Source organism: Salarias fasciatus, chromosome 4 (assembly GCF_902148845.1).
Source record: "Salarias fasciatus chromosome 4, fSalaFa1.1, whole genome shotgun sequence".
NCBI lineage: Eukaryota > Metazoa > Chordata > Actinopteri > Blenniiformes > Blenniidae > Salarias > Salarias fasciatus.
This window is the reverse complement of record NC_043748.1, coordinates 4391067-4408435: the sequence shown is the minus strand read 5'-3', so window position 1 is coordinate 4408435 and position 17369 is coordinate 4391067. Positions and strand designations below refer to the sequence as shown.

The window sequence follows — 17369 nt, the reverse complement described above, 5'->3', positions numbered from 1 at the left end:
TGTAAACAACTAATGGTCTAAATTCAGTGACCGACTCGTTGTGTGATCTTATTTCGTATGATGCAGCAGAACTGATACCCAGGGTTTTATCAGTGTGGTGGTTTTCTGAATCAGTCTCAGTCTTCTTTGTAGCGGCTCCACTCGCTTCTTTTTCCTTTTCTTGCTGCAGTGTGAGGCTCAGCTGTGTTCAAGGGCTTTTTTGTGTCCTCTGCGTTTGAAACGCTTCCCATTTTCCCTCCACCAGGTCAAAGTGGAGCCATCCAGATGTTGCTGTAATCTCTGTAATGCTCTGCTGAAGCCCGCTGTTTAAAGCCGAGAAATATTAGCTTTTAGTCTATTTAAAGCACCTACTGATCCATATTTTAAAGACCTGTACTGAATATATTAAGTTTTTAATTGCAGCAGTGGCCAGCCTCACTTCTCTCCTTTGCTGTTTCCTCTCCTGCAGTTTGAGCATTTCGAGCTAATACTTTTACTTTACATAAGTTGTAGATTTACTGGTTTATTAAATATTTAATCATTTTAATTTTTCTCTTTTACTTCAGTATGAGTTTCCCTGCTTTACCTTGGCAAAATTAAATGGCTATATTACACAGTATACACTTGTTCCTTGTATTTACTCAGTCCAGTAACACATTAGTGCTCAACAAATAGATTAGAACATTCAGCAATGATTTTGAAGATCAGTCCTCCATGAATGATTTTAAAGGATCATATTTGTTCCTCCTCTTCTCGATAGCGTGATTCATATTTGAAAGAGATCATCTGGTTTTTGTTCACTTGTCCTTTAAGCTACTTGTAGACTCTTCCAGATGCTTAAGTAGCAATTTATTTCAGAGCTTTGTATTTCTTCTAATTCCCACATATTGACTCGCTAAAGCAGACTTCTGCTGTTACGCAGTCGTATCATAACCCACACTGTTAACACAGAACCGACAATTTAATAAAATGCACGCTGAAATCTTCTTGATACAGTATTTCTGAAACTCGTCACGTAATGTTTTGTTTGAACCTTGTGCTGTGATCAGACATGAATCGAACTTCAACCTGAGGTTGTTCAGACCGGAAACTGATTTTCAAACAGTTGTAATTGCTTGTATTCAGAGCATCGCTGTTAGAACTTCAATGAATGGATCATCATGGTCTTTTTTCCAAACAAATCAAACTGAACAAGTGTGAAACCTAAAAACTGTCCACTCTAGAATACGAACGCTTGATATAAAATATAACTTTCCTTCTAATTAGTCTTTTTCTAGAATAAAATACCAATTTCTCACCGCCGTGAGTTAACTACTCTGCCTGATCCTTGGAGGTAGTCGGTCAAAAACGCATGCAGAGAGCAGCAGTCTGCACAAAAACAAGCGAAGTGATGCCGTCGAGCATCTGATATGCAGCATGTGACCGTTTAACGTCGACACCAGAGATCGGTGTTCTCGGTGTCACTGCTCAGACGACACAGAGGCCTTCCCTGTGTCTGACCTCCGCTGCAGCGTAATGATGCAGGGCAGGACTTCAAATCAGCTGAGACACAGACAATACCTTCCAGTTAAAACCCCCTATATTACAAAAAAACACGAGTACAATGATTCTGTGTTAGCGGCAGCTCCTGGTTCTGTTTCGCCACGTCCTCCAGCGTTTGTGCTTGTGTGGTTGATTTCTGCAGACTCCGATTGCTTGTTTGTACTAATAAGACTTTTAAAACATGACCAAAGGCGTTTTTATTTGAGATCAATGTTTGAAATCGTTTCCAAAATATCACTGAGAAAAAAAAAAGAGGGGGGGGTGAAAAAAATCTTTGCAGCGAAGTACCTCAGGCGCTTCAAGCCTGCGTGTGAAGATCTGCATGGCAAGCAATAAAAAAACCTGTTTTAATTGGTGATTGAGCTGATTTTCACATCGTTATTTGAGCACTCAGGCGCTTGGCTGGAATCACTGACAGACACGCTTCATTTTTTTTTTTTTTTTTTTTTTTTTTTTTTAGAAATAGCCTTTTAGTGTCGCTCTTTGGGTTTTTTTTTGGGGGAAGTAAATTTCACAGGAGTTGTCAGATCTCTTCAGAGAAGGCCAACAAAAGGCATTAAATAGTCCTTCAGATCAGCTTTAAGGAAGGAGATGACTTGAAAGAGAATGGCCTTTATGTTCATTAATGTTCGGAGGAGATTTTTTTTTTTTTTGAAACGGGAACGGCTCCCGTTTTGTTCTCATTGGAGTGAGATGTGAACTTCAAAGGCGAGGCTTGTCTTTGTGAATTCAATCACTGTTGCTGGAGTAATCTTAACGGCTCCCTAACAGGCTGCACATGAGAAAAATCCTGCCGCAAAACAGTCAACAACATCAAATTCACTTTATGAGGAATCATCTGTATTCAGATCTTGGGACTCGAACCCGCTGAATAATATTTCGGAATCTGAGGTTTGACCTGAAATGACTTTTTTTTTCGCATTTATATAACAGTCACCGGGCAGAATAGAAGCAAAAAGAAAAGGAGTTTAATGTAGAGGTTTCACACACGCTTTAAATAAATCAGTGTGTCTAATCTGAAGAAGCTGCTGGTTAAAGAGCAGAAACGTTATTGTGAGTTGAATTCATTAGAATCCATGCGGATGTCCTTGAAGGACCTTGGGCTGGGACCCCATGTGGTGGGTCATGATGTGCAGGGAGCTTGTGTGAAGACTCAGATACACACTCTCACACACACACACACACACACACACACACACAGACTCACTAATAACCATAATAATAAGGATAACAGCGCAGGTTTGGAACGAATCACTTCAGCACAGCGTGCCGGGTACATTCTGTCCTGAAAGGAGGACGCTAACGGACGCCACATTCGGAGCGCCGCCGCGGCGTGACGGCCATGCGTCTGCCGAGAGTCTGAAGGCATGACAACATTTCAATGAAAAGGCATTTATTCAGCGAAGCCATGTGGTCCTCCCTTCAGTTTGGCGCCGTGCTGCTCCTCGTAGGTTTTCCCCAGACATAAATAACAATAAACAGAGAGACTATATGATTATTTATTTAAGTGAATAATGTGGCTGTCCTCCCTGGAAGGAAATCTAATGCAGCTCTGTTTTGATGAGCTACCTGTTATTATGCATTGTTGACAGATGCATTGTGTCTTGGTGGGTGGCAGGCTGTTCACAAATTACAATTGAGCATCTATATATACATACAGTATATACTGTACCCTGTTTTCAGCATTTGTATGACTGATAAACGTTAAATAGAAATTCTGTGTGACTGAGTCTTCCCTAAACTATTATTTCTTATTGCTAAATGAGAGATTCTTCTTTAATTTTGGCCCTTTATTGAAACAGCTGTGTGTTTTGTTCTTGATTTGTTCCATGTGTGGATATGATCATTTGAAATTCGTTCCCCCTGCTGCATTTCTCATGTGTTTTTTTGGTTTTTTTTTTTCTTATTCCATATTTGTCCTGACTCTTCACCGAGCTGTAATTATTCGCCTTTGAATGTAGATGCTAATGAAAATCAGTCGGTCACAAAGGTTTCATTTTGAACCCGGGCTGCTTCTGCATTCCAAACAGGGAGAAAGCTCGGGCAAATGCTTCGGGGAATTCCAATTTGAATAAAAAGTAATGATGCCTAACATCTATAATTCATGTGTACAAAGCCCTTCAAGAAGTGTGCTCAGCAAAGTCTGACTGAGAATGTAAATGGTGTCAACTGCAGTCTCCTGGTCTCTGCATCGGACGGTGTGGACAGATGCAGACCGCTAACCAGGAGCAGCAGTGGAGTCGTAGCGTACAATAATCGTGATTTTCTCACTCATTCACATCACGTTGCATCTTCCTGCTAGATTAAAATTTGTTTTTCTGTTTCAGATGATGCAATCGGACAAATTTAAACACTCTCTCAGCCGCTCCGCTTTTCGTTTCTTTATATTTCCAGGCATGCGCTGCTCCCGCAGCCCGTCAACCCTGAGCAGGTCATGGCTCCTGCCACCAGCGCCAACGACAGCGAGCAGCAGAGCATGTCCAGCGACGGAGACACGCGTTCCCTCACAGACAGCAGCGTGTACGTATCCTCACACACACACACACACACACACACACACACACACACACACACACACACACACACAAGTCGTCGTGAAGGGGATTCCCCGTCACGACACTGATTTAAAGACGCTTTTCAATTTAAGGCTCTGTGGGGTTATATTCCTGTAACATTAATGTCGCAGCTCTGACATCTACGTACGTTGTGACTTTAGCATTTTAATACCGCTTCATCTGAAGACCAAAACTGAAGCAGGATTTGTGTTGATGAGTAAATTATATACTCTATTAAGAGAATTTGAGCAGTAATGTCTTCAAGGTGCTGGGATGGCACGGCGGGGAAAGAATCCCAAGTTCCTTCAAAACCTCCACAACTGGACATCGCAGTGTGGATTCTCAGCTAATTGGTTCAGAGTTAAAACTCGGCCCCTCCAAACACCTCACGGAGCTGCAGACTGGTGCACGTGCCGCCATGTGGCCGTAATCAGCCGGACCACTTGTGGTGCGGCGGGGACGCGGCGGGCCTGAGAGAATACCTGTCCTGCTGCACCGATGAATCGGGACTCGCTGGGTGTTCGTTTTTTTTTTTAGGCAAAAAAATCGCAGAAAAACTCTTTCAACTTCAAAGCCGCCTGTGTTGTTTATTCATGAGAATGTTTCATAAAGAGAAAATGTCTTTGTTGTTAATTCCAGAGATGGGGTTCCACCCTACAGATACCGCAGACAGCATCGCCGAGAGATGCACGAAAGCGCCAAAGCAAATGGGCGAGTGCCACTACCTCATATCCCAGTGAGTTATTCATGGCTTCTTTCACTTTCCCTGCCTCTCTACACCTTCCTCCTCTCTTTAACCGCCTGTCTCTACCTTATTTCCTCCCTCCCCGCCTCCGCCCCGCCATTGGAGATGTGCATATTTAAGCCGTGCTGTGTCACAGGGCCTGTGATGGAGTATAAGAATAGCTGATGGTGAAAGAGAAGACTGTCTAAATGCAGCTTGATGCTTGCCTAAGCTCGGCGCGCTGAAGCCTGGCTGACATGAATCCTCCGCTGTGACAGCCGGCTGCCTCCTCCCGCTGTCTCTCGGCAGGAGAAACCCCGGCCCCCCTAATTAGGCCTCGGAGTAAAGAGTCAAATTAAAACATCCTATTAGGATGTGTGAATCGACTTCATGGTAAAGCACAAATCCCTCAAGCGGAGCGCACACACTTCCCTGCCCCAACAAATTAATCAGGGCCGCTTTCAGGAAAGCGACAGGGCTCTGATGATTATTGTTTGAAATGTCAACTTTTCTTACCAGTTTTTTGTCCGTAAAAAGCTTTAAAATCAGAGGTTAATTACTGTGAGCAGACATGGTGGCAGCGCAGTAGCATATCACACACGTCCTCATTAAGGAGAGCAGATGAGTGTGAGGATTTCTTTAACGTTAACGTTAAGTTATCTTTCAATAAATTGGAGGAGATAACGTGAGCCAAAATGACTAATAAAGAATCAAAGTGGTCCAATTGAGTGTAGTTCATGCATTTTTGATGCAGAAGTTAAGTTTTTACACGGGTGAAATCTGGTAGAGGTTCTAGTTTGTGGATAAGTCAATTTGGCAAACAGCTCCACAAAAAATGCAGCAGGAACTTGAATAAACAGTCCCTCTGCAGGTTTAACTCTGGATCCTGTCTGGTTTAATTCTTTCATATGAAATTCTGACAGGATTTCGGGGGTCAGGCGGCAGTAAAACACTCTTTTTCACTCCCCTGGAATCTGTTGACAGCAGCGTTAATGAATAATTTCATCGTCTTCTTATCCCCCAGCCGCCGAACCGGGCTCCCAGGGACATCCACGTGGAGCCGGAGCGGTTCGCGGCGGATCTGATCCGGAGGCTGGAGGCCGTGCTGAGAGAGCGGGAGGCTCAGGAGAAGCTGGAGGAGCGGCTGAAGAGAGTACGGCTGGTATGTCCCGCTTTGTTTTTTTTGTTTCCTCCACAGTGAAGCACAAGCGGACACAGTGTTCGGTTGATTCGATTTAGCGAGTTAGCGTCTTCGGGGAATTGCTGCTGAGGTTAAGAGACGGGGGAGCATTGTGCTCGGCCGGCTGAACTCTGGCTTGATGCGGAGTGACAGGGTGCTAAACGGAGAGCAGTTTCTGTTTGTGTGCGTCTGGGCTGCTTTCACCCACGCTCGCTTCACGTGGGTCATAATTAGCTTCATTACACCAAAGTGAGAGCAACCGAAAGGACAAGAGGCGTATCAGTGCTAACAAAAAAAAGACTTGAATTTGCTGTGTTTTGGTTGTTGGTTTTTCTGCTGCGTTTAGTATGTTGCAGTGTTTCAGAGAAGTTCCGTTCCCCCCCCCCCCCCCCCGTTTCCATGGAGACGGAGTCTGAGCGTTTTCGAAAACTGGTGTTTTCAGTGGCTCTGGGTGCCGTTTACATGTAAACCTACACTCAAAGTGCAACAGAAGTTTTCTGTTTTTACTTGAAAAGTAAAATTTAAGATTAAAAAAATACCGTCAAACAATCTAAAGATGCTTGCTTTACATATTCTTGAATGCTTAGTGTTAATAAATGCAATTTGGGAGCATCAAATTTATCTGAATGCTTCTTTTCTCGTTTGAGACACGTAAAAATGACCTGCTGTGAGGTTGTTTTATGTTTTGATGTCATTTAGCATGAGTAGCTCTTTTACCAACCGCAAATACATTCAAGAACATTTCAGATTATTGGTCACTGCAGCACATTTATTCTCTGTATTGTATAAATTGTGTGTTATTTGTATAACACAAAGAAACAGGAAGACTTACCCCCTTATAAAACATATGTCACAATGTCAGTTATTGAACATGACAGCTACATTCAATTTAAATAAGAAAAAAAATCACTATACAAAAAGCACTGTGTGGATAAAACGTGATTTATGAATCATGTAATTTTTGTTCACTATCTTTGATTCGTCAAGTTAGATTAAAATACCGGTAATTCAATTATTTAAATGTGAATATTTCACACACAGTGCTGTCAATCTAGACTTTAAATTATTAAAACTCTAAAGAAACACAGTAATACCCATAAAACCTGATTAGCCAGACTCAGGATGTAGCTTTATTTTCCTGAATCTTTAAAAACACACACACAATATTGAAATATGAGTTTAAAGCTCCAGCAGTGAGTCGGAGCCGTTAAGGAGCTCATTCAAAGTTCTCATGGAGCAAATTCTAACATCACAGAGGTTCTCTTTCTCTTCAGCAACTTTGATTTACTTTAATAAAGGAGTGATTCACTAAACAGTGACCATGGATGGGACATTGAGAAGCCGGCTGTCGGCTGAAGAGTATCAGTAGATGCCACCGACGCTTGTTTCCCGGCCAGACGAGTGAGAGGGAGCGTCTGGCCGCTCGGACTTCAAGTTTCCAGCAACAAAAGGAGACTTGAATCCGCCTGAGCTTAATGAAATTAATGAGGCCAGCCATTTGAATGGGGAATAAAACGGGAGTCATGAATCATTTGGAGGATTGTGTCCTTCCCTGTCAGCAGCCTGGCTTTGTCGATGAATCGGATGGAGCACCTGCGCGCTCGGCCGCTTGTAAGCCTGGAACAGCGAGCCGCCCGTTTGATGTCACTTGAACGGTGATGAAATGGTCGCTGTTACCACAAATGAAATCGCTCTCAGTACTCGCAGCCAAGTATTAAGTCTCAAGGCAGACGATTTATGTGGCTGGCCCCCGAAAGGAGGGAAGCTGCCATCACACACACACACACACACACACACAGATCGAGCTTTGCTTTATGAAACCTAGAGGCATGGATGAAATGATTGCTAATACTCCGGGTCTGTGGAAAAAGGAAACGTGAACTTTTTTTTTTTTCCCATTTTAAGTACGATATCAGAGGTAATAAAACTGAAATGGTCTTAATGTGCGGAGAACGTCTTTAGCATAAAATCTGATTTAAAAACCCGCCATCTGGCTCATAATGGATGTCATTCCCTTAGAGCTCCGTTTAAAAGGTTCTCAGTCACATTTCTGCAAGGACTGAAACTACAGCGCCGCGGTTTTTATGTATATCTATTGATTGTTCATTTTACGTTTTGAGCTAGTGGCCAAATGTGAAAGATGCATTATTTTCAGTGCAAACTTCCACCGTTTTCAAAACGTTGCAGTGTAAACACGAAACTTTTCTGAAACAAAAACGCATTTTCACTTGAAATGTTGTATAAGCAGGAAGAGAATTACATATCGGTGATTAAAGCACACTGCATTCGTTAAACACACAGTATGAATAAATAAAGTCAGGTTTATGATCTTTTATCTTTGGGATTTGTACTTCAGAATAGAAATATGTGTTTTTCTGACATGATTTTAACAGGATGCAGCTGCAGCGTGTTGATCCTTTGTTGTTCCTGGTCATTTTTCCTTCTGCTCCTGACATCTGGCCTGATGCTGCCAGATATGATGCAACGTTGAAATAATGAAATGCAATATGTTGTCAACACGACCGGAGGCAGCAGGGCTCCAGATTCTCCAGATATGTAGAGCGTTCACACACAGCGTGTCGAAACATGGAATTTATGGCAGTTCAGTCAAATTGAAAAGAGGAAATGTATTCAGTGCATCATGCTGGTAATTTACGTCGTAAGCTGTGATTTGTGGCCTCTTCAATGTGAGCAGACATGAAGTCCTCCTCTACACCAGGCATGGTTGTGATGCAGCTGCGCTCGGTGTGTTTCGCAACCTTTCTACGCTTGTTTTTCATTTCGTATGAGAAATGAGCTTTCTGCTCTGCAAGCTGCTTGTAGATCCACGCAGGAAATCCCGTCAGATGGGAAGCTCTCATGCAAAAAAATCATGAATCCAGGAATTTTTAAATGAAACTTGTCCTGAAAGAGTCAAGGAGTCAGATGGCCGTCAGAGGAAAAGTTAAAAAGAAAATGCATTGATTTTGCGTAAACGGCTGCAGCTGGTGAGGGGCAGACACCGATGACAGCTCTCCATATTGATCAGTTCGTAGTTCAGGGAAGTTTTTCTAAATATCTTGTGGAGATCTAATCTCAAGGCCACAAAGAATCCGTGATAGTTGGACCACGATGGGATCCACAGCAGTGTTTCCTGGACTCATTGCTCTTCTTTATGCTGAGTAGTCACATAAACTTCCTTTATTTTCTATACATTTTTGTACACCATTGTAAACCAGTGTTGACTCATTTCACACTCGTAAACACAGCCACAGTCCATCATTAGAACAACGTGGACACACTATAAAGCAGATCGGCACATCTCAATCAATAAAATCCTTGATACTCTCTTTATTCGTGTTGGATTTTCATTTTGTTCCAATCAGGATGGTAAAAACCTTCGATCGTGTACTCTCTCGTTCTTCATAAGAAGAGACCAAAGAATTGCAAAAAAAAAAAAAAATCCCATTTAGCACCACGGCCAGCTCTCAGGCAGTCAAACCTGTGCGATCGCGTGCCAAGATTTCCGACTCTGAAACGGAGGAAGAGCGAGCCAGTGGGAAAGTGCTCACTTGAAGATGTCACGGCTCTGTGTGGAGGCTCAGCTGACACACATATCTGGATCAGGTGCAGAGATGCAAAGACGCACAAAACGATTTCAAAATGTGCCAATTGAAAAAGCGTTTTTTTTTGTTTTTTTTGTTTTTGGCCGCGCGTCGTATCTTCTGCGGAGCGGAGAAAGAAAGAGGAGCTCGTCCATAAAGAGGCTGAGAATCTCTTCCACACGGTGTGGAGTAAATGGACGGTGAGTGCGGGGCAATAACAACACTCAGATGGTTTGGCAAGTTTACAGGAAGAGGACCGTTTGAAGGTTTATTTCATTATTAACGACTGACATAAAAAGTTTGAACTTGGGCTGGCTGAGGAATGAAAGTAGAACTCCTACCTACTGTTGTCTCTCCACTATACATCTTTGTTCTCTCCTCTCCCCCGTCCTCCCTGCCAGAATCCTCCTAACTTTATACAGGACTGGAGATGAGAGATGAAAGTCCGGCCGTATGGTGCTTGCTCCTCCAACTACATTAAAACAGTTCCTTGTGGTTTAAATCTGTACCGTGAAATAAAACTGGGAACAGTATGCGGTGCGAGTTTTGATACCAGCGAGTGTTCATCCAAGAATATATTATCTGCCCTGTCGGCTCTTTTAAGCCCACCTCTTTTATTTACAGTTATTTAGGTCCTTGTAATGATCACGCCTCGTCCGTTCCCGGTCGCAGCCGACTCTCTCTCTTCTCTGCTGTGTTTCCTTTCATCTCTGCGTGTCGTCCCCCCTCGCCGCGGCGCCTGCTTATCAAAACCCATTACTGATGCCACAGCAGCACCCCGCCCAGTAAATCCCCCTCAGATAAGATCCTGTCACAGAGCGATTTTGTCCCAGTCAGTCAGAGCTGAAGCCGCACCAGTCGGCACTTGTCATGACACAAAACAGCAGCATGTGCGGCATGAATACTGATGCCGCCGCCCGTCTCCGAGCCTCTGCAGCAGGAGGGGGGAGACGCATTAGCATATGATGAAAAACTGCCATCTGTAGGCCGGAATAATAAATCCATCCTCAGAGCGTTAACTGTCCTAGTGGAGAATAAAATCCTCATTTTTGTTGTCCACTATTTAGAAACTGCATATTTTGTGTTGTTCCTTCTAAATGCATGCTTTGTGTGTGTGTGTGTGTCTTTGTGTTGAAGGAGGAGGAAGGTGACGAAGTCGCGGCGTCTGCAGCCACTTCATTATCCGGTCACAGATTCCCCCCTGGTGCCTACTCGCAGAACTACAGCTCCCGGTACGCCGACTTCACCTACAGTGCCCCGTTCTTCAGCGACGCTCACGAGGAGAACCCGGAGAGCATCCTGGACGACCACGTCCAGCGGGTCATGAAGACGCCCGGCTGCCAGTCGCCGGGGACCGGGCGCCACTCGCCCCGGTCGCGCTCGCCGGACGGCTTCTCGGGGGTCAGGGGGGCGGGGCCGCCGGGCCAGGGCAAGCATCAGTCCAGGCACGGGTTCAAGGGGGAGGGCGGCCACCTTTACCACCACAAGCACCTGCATCACCTTCACCAGCCGGGCGCCGGGAGGCCCAGAGAGCAGCCGGAGGCCGAGGCGGCCGTGCGCGTGCACGGCGGCTCTCCCTGGAGCGTGGAGACGAGTCATTACGGCTCAAAGTCTCGCAGCTACGCAGACGGAATGGGATCCAACCCCATGGAGCACGCCGGGTACGGGTGAGGAAATTCTCTCACATTAAAATGTTTTTTTTCTTTCTTTCTTTTTTTCTTTCTGCTGCTCACTGTCAGTCTTTTCAATTAAACAGAAACAAGAGTGGCTCTCAGTGTAAACGGGCGTTAAAGAAAGGTGAAGAAGCGCGACCTTACGACGTGCCGGGGTCGGTGGAGGAGATGGAGAAAAACCAGAAGATCTTGCTGTGGTTGATGGAAGGACAGAAAGAAATGGTTCAACACAAGAGGAGCCCGTACGGGTCAGTGATCACACTCAACACCCTTTGGAGGCGTCATCGATATACACTCTCTCCGATCCAAGCTTAACATGGCTTCACTCTGTAAAGGACAAGCGCTGAAATAGTTGGAAATTGAGAACTTCAACACTTGTTAGAAAATATTTCAGAACCAACTTTCAATCAAATCCCATAATCAAATTACATTTGGTCTCGTATGTTGTTCTCTCAGGGGAAAACCGGATCGGTCGTCCCTTCCTATTTTATTTTATTTGCCTTTTCTTTACGTTTCCAGCAGCGTGTCGGGATCCAAGAGGCCCACGGGCCACGACGCGTCCCGCCTCGGCTCGGCAGACCGCTCGGGCTTCATGCACCCCTGCATCGGCGGCCCGCTGCGGAACAACGTGCAGCCGTCCCACCCGTTCATCCAGGACCCCACCATGCCCCCCAACCCGGCGCCCAGCCCCCTCATCCAGCTGGAGGAGGTCTGCCGGCGGCTCGAAGAGGAGAAGATTAAGACCGGGACTCTTCAGCCGAAGCAAAGGCGAGATCCGTTTGTCGTGGCTGCTCCAGCGTTCGCTGCCTCCTGCCGTCGGTCTGTGTCTTAACCGCAGCGGTTTGTGGTCGTCTCTCTCAGGTACGTGATGGAGGTGATCCAGAGAGGTCGCACCGCCGTCAGGCCCGCTCAGTGTCCTCCGCTCAGCGTGGTGCCCGCCGTGTCGGACAGCGAGTTCTCCGAGCCGGAGTAAGTATCTACCGTCAGTCGTTCCGTCAGTCTACAGTTCCTGCAATAAAATGCGACATTTGTGAATATGAACCACAAAGCTCTTTCGTTCAGACAAAACTATGTTCTTCCAAATCAAACATGAGGCAGAGTTCGCACTTGTTTGCAACTAGTGTTATCTTTGTTCCTCTCAGTTTGAAATATTTTATCATATTGATTGAAGACGACAAGAAGATATTGTTTTCAGCGGGCGTGCTGCCAAATCTTTTATGTCAGATCAGATTTGAAGGCTGAAAACATCTCGTCTTTTTGCTCGTCAGGACCAGAAAGAACAGGCTCACGCGGGGAACTGAGCGCTTTCTGTTTGTGCCGAGGCAGACCAGTAGGAGCGTTGAGGACGGGGTCAGGTTTGGGGTTTCTGTCTGGTGCGTGAGCACCGAAGGGCAGGTTTTATGGCTCCAGCGGCGGAGGACTCCGGCATTTGGTGTGTGCTTCCATCGCAGCGGTCTGCACTTACCGACTGAACTCTCCGGCGCCCGCAGTGTCCACGCTTCGAGCCGCGGCGCTGGAATCCTGAAAAGAAAAAAGGATGCTGGCTGGTTGAAGTTAAAGCTGGCTTCCAGCTGTGGAGCGTCGAAGTGATTTATTGTTGCGATGTGTTGATATCCAGCTGTGATCAAAGTCTGATGCCTTCAGGCAGGAGTCAGGCTGCAGTCTGGGATGTCAAAGGGAAACATAAAGCCTTTGTGGATGTAGTGATTTAGATTGTAATCTACAAATAAAAGGGTTTTTTTTCTTGCTTTCTAGCAAATTTCTACTACAATTAAAGTCAGATTTTTGAGTAAAATTATGCATCTTCATTGAGATTTGATATCTTTATGAAATGCGACAGTGGATCATGCTCCTGTCTTGTGATTCACATTGTAGTCATCGAACACAAACTCAGATCCAAAACTTGCAAAAAACTTTAATGAACTTGTCAACATTTATCATGCTTCATCATGAGAATTCCCCGCTTGTCTTGGCAGAGGAGACACTGGCGTAGTGTCTGTTGCCATCTGCTGGAGGACAGATGGGCCAGTGTTGTGTGAGCACACGCCCACGCCGACGTGCCGGGGAGTGTTTATGTATCGACACGGCTCAGCTGTGCACGACGGGTTTTACATGTGAAACTTTCCGGAGCTCAGCTGCCGTCAAGACTTGTTATTTAACCGCTGACAGAAGAACGCCGATGAGCCAACGGGAGATTTTCACCCTTTTATTCCGGTTTCGGAATTTCTCACATATAAACCCTGAACTCCTGAACTATTCAAGATATCTGAATCATTCATAACTCAGCAGGAGGCAAGGAAATTAAATAGAAACAGTGTCAAATGCATTTTAGTACAGCTCAGTTTTGTCTTGAATGGATCAGACCGGTAAAATGATGTTAATAACGACCTTTAAATTTAAACTTTAGCGTCTTTTTGTTTGTTGGTGCAGAAAGTATGTTTGTATGAACAACAGGAAAATTTGCAAGAAGAACGACACAGACTATAAATAATCACTTGTGCAAATAGCCAGGGGACTCTATGTAAATCAAGCGTTTGGCTGTTTTGGGGTAAAGGCTGTTTTCAAATTAACATTTCGATGTTATGAATAGTTTGTATTTCCTTTTAGAGAGCAGGAGTCAGAGAAGAGAGCTAGAGTTTGCAGTTGGTCAGTTTAAATGCTTCTGATGGGTAGTAGTCAATTTATTAAGTGCTTGTGCCTTTATTTGAAATCCCTTCAGATAAAGTTTCTTTTTTAGGGAAGGTAATTACCCTTAATACAAATCTGACAATTATGAAACTGTAAAATCAAAATCGATCCGTTCAGCCTGAAGATTATTTCACTCATAAGAAAGTTAATGAGCTGAATCGTATATTTACTGATTGATCATAAGCAACTACTTATAGACCTTATCTGATTACAACGCTTCTGCGTCTTTTTGTGCGGCGCTCTGCCGGGCAGCGGTCACTGTGTCGGGCATCCACATGCGGCTTTTTGGTCGTCCCCGACCTGCCTGACCGAAATTATGAATGTAATTACAAGATGTATTGAAAGATTACAATTTGAAACATTCTTATCAAACAAAAGACGCAAAGAAATACAAGCTCTTGACTGGAGCCTTGGATCATTAAAGTGTGTAACGCACTGCTTTTATTAACCGATGTATTCATATTGAGGGGAATGAAGCAGAACTCAAGGTTCTGTGACTCATCCAGCTCCAGAGAATTCGAAGGCTCAGAATGATTACATTCAAAATCCTGACTTGCTTTCAAAAACACAATGAACATTCAGTCCTTCTGAAATCCTTTCAGATGTGTTTTTCTTTGTATTTTGGTTTTCTCAGGATTTCTTTGGGGCGTAGGAGGGATGTCTCCTCCCTGCCTCCATCCTCCGCTATATATATTTCTCGCTGCAGGGTGGGACAATAATTATCCCCCCCATCCAGAACATTCCCTCTTCTGCTTTTACCACAAACTACACCCTGTCAGTGTCACAAACACACACTGTGTGGCACTTGTGGGTTTTCTTGGGTCTTAACTTGTTTTTAGCCCCTTTATCCATCCTTCAATCTCCTTTACCTGCTTTTTTTCAATTTGGGGGTCACAGCGGACTGGAGCCAATCCCAGCTGCTCCCCGGATGGGTGGCCAGTCCAGCACAGAGCAAACAGAGAAACACACTCTCTCTCACACACACACACACACACACACACACGAGCCGTTCAGAGCCACCAGGTAACCCAACAGACGCGAGCAGGTACCTTAAGCAAGGCAGGTTTTATTCATATAGCACCGTTTAGATACAGAAATACAGTTAAGCAAATACTTTATTAAAACAAAGACAATTAATTGAGTGAAATATACTGTTTATTTGAAAGTCTGAGGAAATTATAACGGTTTAAGTCCTGAATTAAAAGAAGTGTGAATGTCAGAACTGAAAGCTGCTTCACATTTCTCCTGACCTTGGGAGTATTTAGTAAATCTCTTCCTGAGCTCCTCAGATCTCAATGTTTCAGTTTCTACAAGTAAATCTGAGCTGTATTCAGATCCAGGACCATTTAAAGCTTTGTATTCGGAAAGTGACATTTTGAAGTTTGACACACATTCAGCCAGTGCAGAGATTAAAGCTCAGGTGTGACGTGCTCCATTCTCCTTGTGTTGGTGAGGACTCGAGGTGAGCTGCAGTTTTTTTGCTGAGAATAATCCAGCCTGCTGAAAATCAATACATAAACAAGTCTCTCTGAATCTTGTTCAGTCAAAACTAATATATATATATATTTTTTTGAGTATTAGGCTAATTTTGTTATTGTCTTAATGTGGCTGTTAAATTTCATGTTAGAGCCAATAATTACACTAGTTTTGTTGTATTAAAGGGGACATATTATGCTTTTTTCACTTTGTGAAGAGTTTCTTATAGTAGTATGTGTTGTCATAGCCTCATTATGACGTTCAGGTTTAAAAACTGTCTGTTTCCTCCCTGTCTTGCTACACCACATTTTGTGAAAATGCCTGCTGAAACGGTCGGAGTTTGAGTTTGGTCGGCTTATCCTCAAACAAGCAGATTTTACTCCTCCCCCTGACTGTGCCCCCACCCTCTGTGTGTTTGCGTGTGTGTGTGTGTGTGTGTGTGAGAGTGGGCGTGGACAGATGCGTTCATGTGCATACTGGGAAGCAGGCTCAGAAACAGCCTGTTCCGAGGAGGGATCCTCAGAGCCACTTTTTGGACCGCTGAAACTCTGAACAAAGGATGAATTTGGGGCAAACAAACCTAAATATTATGTTTTTGGGCTTCTGAGACCTATGTGTCATGACTGAAAAATAGCATAATATGTCCCCTTTAAGTGATCTGAAATCAAGATGAACGCTGACTTTTAACCTTTCTTCTGCGGGTTAAGTTGTTAAAAGTTCTGGCACATCCTCACATTGATTTCATTTATGTACTTACTCAGCAGGCGTAAGAGGATGTGGTCCTTTGAGCTGTGTGTCATCTGCATATTTATGATCAGAGCTACTATGGAGCACGTAAATGAGCACCTAAATGTTGAATAAAAGAGGCCCTAGGATGGAGCCTTGAGGAACCCCACGAGCGATTTTCATTCTCTCATTAACATGCACTCTTCACACAGGAAAACAGGTCTAAGCCTTTGAGGCAAGAATGCTCAGTGTACTTCTGTATTTTCAAAATGTGCATTTTTGTGTTTCTTACCGTTACATTGAAAAATGTTTTTATGGTTTTCTCATCGGTCCATCCACCTGTTTTGTGCCCTTCTTTCATTCACCACAGAAGATGTGAAGCTAATGGACTGAATAAGTCTCACATTTCGTAATTTGTTGAATGTCTTTTCCATTTCGCAGACATAAAGCCAGTAAAAAGCAGCCGTGCGAAAACACCACGGTGGCGTACTACTTCTGCGAGGAGCTGATTCCGTACAGGACGACTGTCAGAGGGAGGGTGGTCACGCTGGGACAGTTCAAAGAACTGCTAACAAAGAAAGGAAATTACAGGTATTAATTTATGGTCTTGTCTATCAGAATTTTAAAAAAAAGAAAGAAAATTGGAATCATTGTATTTTTCGAGCTATAATCCACAGAGAGATGTGTGCGGCTGAATGTTAGCTGGAAGCCAGTTAAATGAAGGCTGAATCAAATGGTAAAGTGTATTTCCGGCTGAGGTGAGCTTCAAAAAAATTTGAATATCACAAGTCATAGTAGGATGACGGGCTTTTTCAGGACATTTGAATTAGATGTCATTTAAAATGATCTCAAATTACTGCATTATTATGTTTATTTAATGGTAAAAATAAAATGTCAAAACAATCAAATGCATTTTTGTTGAAAGATTTGTCCCTTTTTGAATTTTTTATAGTAATTGGTCACAATTTGGCTCTCTGGTAATCAGGATTAATATTTTTGCAGCCTTCACAATAATCTAAGCTGACTGTTTTAGATATAAATACTGCTGTAGACGATGCAATTTTAGTTTATTAGCTGTTACAATTGTTGTAAAACTACACATTATGGTGCGTGTGCGCCATCTCTGCACAGCACTTGCTGCCTTCAGGAGATAAATAAACAGGAAATGGATTTGCTGATGAGTATTTATGCAGAGGGAAATAGCTCAATGCAGAGTGGCATGTCTGAAATCTGCTCACAGTT

General features: G+C 43.8%; 1 protein-coding gene across 2 annotated transcripts in view; it reads left to right on the top strand.

Annotated features, from left to right (window-relative positions):
* axin1 (axin 1) overlaps positions 1-17369 on the top strand; it is a 31912-nt gene that overhangs the window by 6818 nt on the left and 7725 nt on the right. For both annotated transcript variants that reach the window (XM_030089950.1, XM_030089949.1), the window contains exons 3-10: positions 3916-4041; positions 4716-4812; positions 5825-5962; positions 10702-11231; positions 11321-11485; positions 11757-12005; positions 12099-12206; positions 16569-16718. In XM_030089950.1, coding sequence (XP_029945810.1) covers positions 3916-4041; positions 4716-4812; positions 5825-5962; positions 10702-11231; positions 11321-11485; positions 11757-12005; positions 12099-12206; positions 16569-16718 — 1563 coding nt within the window. The remainder of the gene's footprint in view (positions 1-3915; positions 4042-4715; positions 4813-5824; positions 5963-10701; positions 11232-11320; positions 11486-11756; positions 12006-12098; positions 12207-16568; positions 16719-17369) is intronic.